Raw genomic sequence first — 6,000 nt, 5'->3', positions numbered from 1 at the left:
ATGCTCCCCATGTCACTTTTACTCCCTAGGGAGTTTTTCTCTTTTTTACTACCGAGAGCGAAAAAGTGACACTTTAGTATTAGGTTTCAGGGAGTAAAGTAAGTACTTGAGACAGTAGGTGGAGGAAAAATAAACTATGCTACTTCAAGTTATCAATTACATGCCTCACTGCATGCAATTCATAATCCACTCGACAGCCGATTTATGATGAATAATTCTATAGTCTGATTCTTACTCTTATATTGGTGTATGAAGGAGACTCCTTCCCCTTTTGTATTATCCTTGCAATGCAAAATTTCCAAAAAAACTTGTATAGACGTCGACGCGCAATTTATATAGGAATATACCTGTCAATCTTCATGAAAATCTATTACCGCGTTTCGCCGTAAATACGGAGCATAAAGACATATAAACATAAAGAGAAATGCAAAACCGTCGACTTGAATCTTAGACCTCACTTTGCTCGGTCAATAATTATATTGATATAGTATTTTATTTAATTTGAAGTCCATGTCACTACAGCAACTGTCAGCATTAGTTAGATGGAAGGCACCTATCTTATTTATGTAGTAGAATGCTGACAATATAAAGTGAACCTCTATTCAAACAACAGCTAGCAACAGGTAGGGACCTCCTGATGTTGAGTGAGGTCAGTACAACAACTCATGTCCCCTTTGCATACTATATTTCATACCTACCTCAAAACATCTCGCTAAGGGGAATTTAGACAAGTAGCTCACTACCCAGACACTGTGGGTGGATACCGTTCAAATGGACAGCACCATTGATACCGCATTAATGGTATTAATAAAGGTAATTAATAGTCTCGACGGTCAAGATCTCAATGAACTTACGGTTGTTGGTCTGTATTTATGCGGTCCATTACGGGGAATAGCGAGCATTCATTATTCGATATAGGTGTGAGGATGAGGGGGACAGGACTTGGTGCTTTCCTTCTTGTAGCGCATGCGCAGAACAGTCTAAGTTGGTCTGTTGGAAGTTGTCGGGTTTCTGTTAGTTGTCCGCGGTCCGCTCAAGTTGCCGGTCGCTTAGCAACTTTCGGTGTCTCTCGATCCTCGATCCACTTTCTCGATCTTTCAACCCTCTTTATCACCTTGTGTTTTAAGTTTGTGTTCTGGTTTGTGATTAATTTTCACCCCACAATTTTCTCCAACCTATTTCCTTACTCTTCCTTATTCAATTGTTGAAATGTTCTGAATAATTTTTGTGAGTTTTTAAGTTTCAAGTTAGATTGGTGAGGAGAGCTGAAGTGATGTTTGTGTGATAATGTTGTGTAGCAGCCTCACATGGCAATTACACCTGGGGATGAAGACTCCTCAAGGTATTGTATCTTCCCTTAAAATACAAATAATACTACCCTTCAAACTCAAGTTACTCAATTTGTAGGAAATTATTACTTGCAAAATATTTGGGAAAATAAGTGGAGTTTTGTAGGTGGAAGGAACAGAAAAATCTATTTCCTCTGATAATAACGACGTGGTCAAGTGGTAAAGTGAACATTTCTGTCCAAACTTCGCCACGTCATAGAATAAAGAAGTAATTTTAAACTTGAATTTTGAAAACACTTTTGAAGTGAAAATACACTTACTTTTGTAGTGACGATCGTTTCGACCTGTTGTTGGTCTGATCATCATCACCACAGTCTGATGATGACCAACAACAGGTCGAAACGATCGTCACTACAAAAGTAAGTGTATTTTCACTTCAAAAGTGTTTTTCAAAATTCAAGTTTAATTTTAACAGTGAAAAAGTATGGATATACAACAGAGTAATCACGCCGAGAAGTAATTTTAATAATAATGCTCTCATTCTCTGATGGTGGTGCTCCCACGAAATGAGTAAATTGATAACCAATCACATAGATTTCCACTCATCAATTTCATGCAATGTTTTATTAGAAGTATTGAAAAGTGGTCAATGGTTTCCTCTTAGGATTGACAGTCTCTCGATTTTAAGAGATCACCTACTTTCAAAAGTATGTTGGAATTTTCCAGGAGAATTTTCCAAATGGATAATTTCTCTTCAAAGACAGGATGTTTTATCAAGAATGGAAGTGGATCCTGTACTTCAATTGAAGTATTGAATTAGAAGAGATAGATGGACTTTTCGTGTTGAAGTGAAGTCAAAGTACTTTCTTCAATACTACAGAGTGAAGTCAATACTACAATGTTGGTTAAGTCCAGAATTCTGATTGGAATAAATAAACTTTCCAGAGAATATGGTGACATGAAACATCTCTGGAAAAATCAACGCTTGAGGGCAAACAACCCTCGAATTGTCAAATAATTATGTTGCATTCTCATAAGTTCCTTAGTTCAATGATGGTCATTTTAGACTAGGAAGGAATAAAGAAACTCTTTTTTAGAGCTCAGTATTAGATTAAACATGGTTCAGCTCCGTTGAAATCTCAAATTGAATGACTTGAGTTTGAAGAAATTTATATCTAATTTTTTGTATTAATACCCAATTATTATCTCTTTAGAAATATTTATAAATGATGGATTTTCCAGTAGAATTAAATGATGAATGAGGCTGATTCTGGATTTCATGAGTTTACCACTGTGTGATAACCAACAGATTATTATTCACACTCATTCAAAAATAGGAATCAATAAGTAGGCCCTATCAAAAAGAACTTTTAACATGTAACTTCTTCAATATGAATATTCAAATTGCCCTATTATGTCAGTATTATTGAATGTACTTTGTGGTCAGTTAGATGTATTAATATTGTAATTTTATGTGGCGTTTCCGATTCTATAGATGTTATACTTGAAGGAATAAAAATCTATTCTATTCTATTCTAATAGATAAAACATAATCAACAAGTTATTCATTTTGACGAGAAATTCTCATCTTGCTCTATCAGTTTTACACAAAATTTCATTATTCCATAAAATACTTGCATGAAGCTCGGTTAAAAAAAGATCACAAGTCACAACACAGAGTTCCAAATATTTTGGAATAAACGAGGAATTTTATGAATTATAATCAGATTGAATCAAGACACTGTGGTTTTTATTGAATGTACTTTGTGGTCTGTTAGATGTATTAATATTGTAATTTTATGTGTCGTTTCAGATTCTATAGATGTTATACTTAAAGGTATAAAAATCTATTCTATTCTATTCTAATAGATAAAACATAATCAACAAGTTATTCATTTTGACGAGAAATTCTCATCTTGCTCTATCAGTTTTACACAAAATTTCATTATTCCAAAAAATCCTTCATGAAGCTCGGTTAAAAAAGATCACAATTCACAACACAGAGTTCCAAATATTTTGGAATAAACGAGGAATTTTATGAAATTCAATCAGATTGAATCAAGACACTGTGGTTTTTATATTTTTATAAACACTGTGGTTTCTAACTGCTTCTTATAAAAACGTTTAGGGACTCAGGGACATGATTTATCAATATGTTTGATAGTCTGATTTAGACAAGTGAGAAGAAAAACAAGTGAGAGAACGTAGAGAAATTTACTGGTTCAGTTGTTTTTGTCACATAAGTTTTTCCCTTGGATATTTTTTTCAGATAAAATAGCCTAATTAAACACCCAACTTGATTGTTGTTTTTTCGTTACATTGATTTCTTCTGATCGTCACTCATACCACTAGTCATATCATTATCTACAGTAGAACGATTTGAAACTTCGACTTGAAAGCTCTAAAACTTAACAGAAGAAATAAAGATCAGCCTGGACTGAAAAAGCATCACATTATTGGGACACACGTCTCACATATCATGTCCAAAATTATATAGCATTTCAGCGTTATAAATCAATAACGATTATAAAATTTGATGAAGAGTGAACACTTAAGTTGAGACTAAAACACTGAAACTTGTTTTCGCAAGGAATGTGTTTCCAGTCGAGATAAATAAGGAATGTTTGGCTCCCGTCTTCAATATTTATGGCACACCTTCCAGCAAATACCATTCAGAAATGTCCTAATTATCACAATATTTATCACATATCTATGTGAAACATGTGTCTTCAATTGAATATTGATCACTCACTATGTTAGCTCATTTGTAAGTTGGCAAACCTCTTGAGAAGATAGATTGATGCACTCACTATTCAAGATCAAGTTTCACATTAAAATTTAGAGTTGTTAGTATGTTTTATCACTCTATACTTGTGTTCAGGTTAAGGATCAATAAACCTCTTACCTTTCCTCACAAAGATCCATTCTTCTAAGTTGACTTTTCCATTACTTTATCTGTAGTGGACCACTAAAAAATCAAAGTTGTCCGACTACATCAGTAGTATGCTATCTCAAATCTGAGGATATTTTTAGAACACAGCCAGCAACAGTTGATGGAGCTAATTAGTGCGAGAACATATCTGTAATCTTTCGACTTGTTCTTCTATTTTGATAAAATTCCATTATGTCCGCTAATCTCTTATCTTGATAAAACTATGAATTATAATTTCAAGATGAGGAAAATATATTTTATCACTTGATTTGATCTCTCAGACTACTATTTCTAATTGATTTTGATTTCAATCTTGAGGTGCGTACAGACTTATGCGCTACGAACATGCGCATTTCACCTTTCATTAGCTGATTATGCTTATCATATCTGTATTCTACTGTTTCTGTACACATTTTTGAATTTTGTTTTGATCAATGAGCTGACTAATATAACAATTAAGGCTGTTCGGTGGACTTTTTCTTCATTATTTAAATTGGATAATCTTTTTCAAAATAGGTTAAGATCATTATAAGAGTGAGAAAAAGTTGCAAATGAAATTTTTAAGTGATCTAATAAGCTAGTTATGGGTTGTTGAAGTGCTAAATTTCCAGATTCCGTTTTCTTCCCAGACCATAAACGGTTTCGACTATATTAACAGAACTTCTCTTGAAAATTCAAAAAATGTATCTTTCCAAACAAAAACATGTTATTCCCCATATCGTTCATAAATAGAAAAGTAACATTTTTTGTAAATTCGATAAATTGTTTATTCTGGCATGAATCGCGGTAAAACGCATATTAGAACAAAGCCAATGGATACTGAATGTATTTAAAGAAAAACTCCAATGAAAAATTCGAAACCGTTTATGATCTGGAAAGAAAACTGAGTTAGCACTTCAACAACCCATAACTAGCTTATTGGATCACTTAAAAATTTCAGTTGCCACTTTTTCTCACTCTTATAATGATCTTAACTTATTTTGAAAAAGATTATCCAATTTAAATAATGGAAAAAGTGTACCGATTAGCCTTGAAAAGCTTTCAATCTTGAAAATCAAAAATCGTTAATACTCTTCATAAGAGGTAGAGTAAAAGGAAGTTTCATCTTCTGAAATCTCTAGTGTAGTTTTTCTTTTCTCAGAGTTGATCAATATACCTTACAGCTGGTATATATTCCTTGAATCTTTGTGAATCTATGAAAAAAATATTCTCCTTTTCAAGAAAAGCTTATACAGAAAAAGGATTCAACTCAAAAGCACACAGCGTAAGGCAATTTTATGGAATAATGGATCATTTACATTTTTATTGATAGGATACTGAGGCCCGGTTACACAACAGCCGGTTAAATTTTAATCGTGATTAATTTCACGAGAACCAATCAGAGAAGTTGCAACCGGCACTGAGTTACTGACTGATGATGATCCTTATGAAAGCAATCATATTAGAGAGATGATACATAAATTATGATATAAAAATATGAAGATACATATGAAGATATACAAATATGATATTTAATTTTGAAGGTGTGAAGATCTATATAATTATTATTGTTCAGTGAAGCATTTTCAAACCTTCAATGAGAAATTCAGCTACCGAATATGAACTGAAAAATGTTCCGTTTGAATCCAATATTATTTATGACAGGCCTCTTTTTTGTGTCGATAAACAAAGATTGAAAGCCACTTTTGTTTCGTGGAAAGGCGCATGCATTGAACCACAGTGATTGAGCTCATGAAATCCGTCATAAGCCTTCGAAAGCCATAAATTCTATTGCGTAAT

General features: G+C 33.2%; 1 protein-coding gene across 1 annotated transcript in view; it reads left to right on the top strand.

The window, feature by feature from the left end:
• Positions 1 to 1,013: 1,013 nt before the first annotated feature.
• LOC111049387 overlaps positions 1,014 to 6,000 on the top strand; it is a 45,240-nt gene continuing 40,253 nt past the window's right edge. The window contains exon 1 of the mRNA XM_039431981.1: positions 1,014 to 1,342. Coding sequence (XP_039287915.1) covers positions 1,308 to 1,342 — 35 coding nt within the window. The 5' untranslated portion in view covers positions 1,014 to 1,307. The remainder of the gene's footprint in view (positions 1,343 to 6,000) is intronic.

The sequence above is a fragment of the Nilaparvata lugens genome, chromosome 7, assembly GCF_014356525.2.
Source record: "Nilaparvata lugens isolate BPH chromosome 7, ASM1435652v1, whole genome shotgun sequence".
Taxonomy (NCBI): Eukaryota; Metazoa; Arthropoda; class Insecta; order Hemiptera; family Delphacidae; genus Nilaparvata; species Nilaparvata lugens.
This window is presented reverse-complemented; position numbering and strand designations above follow the sequence as displayed.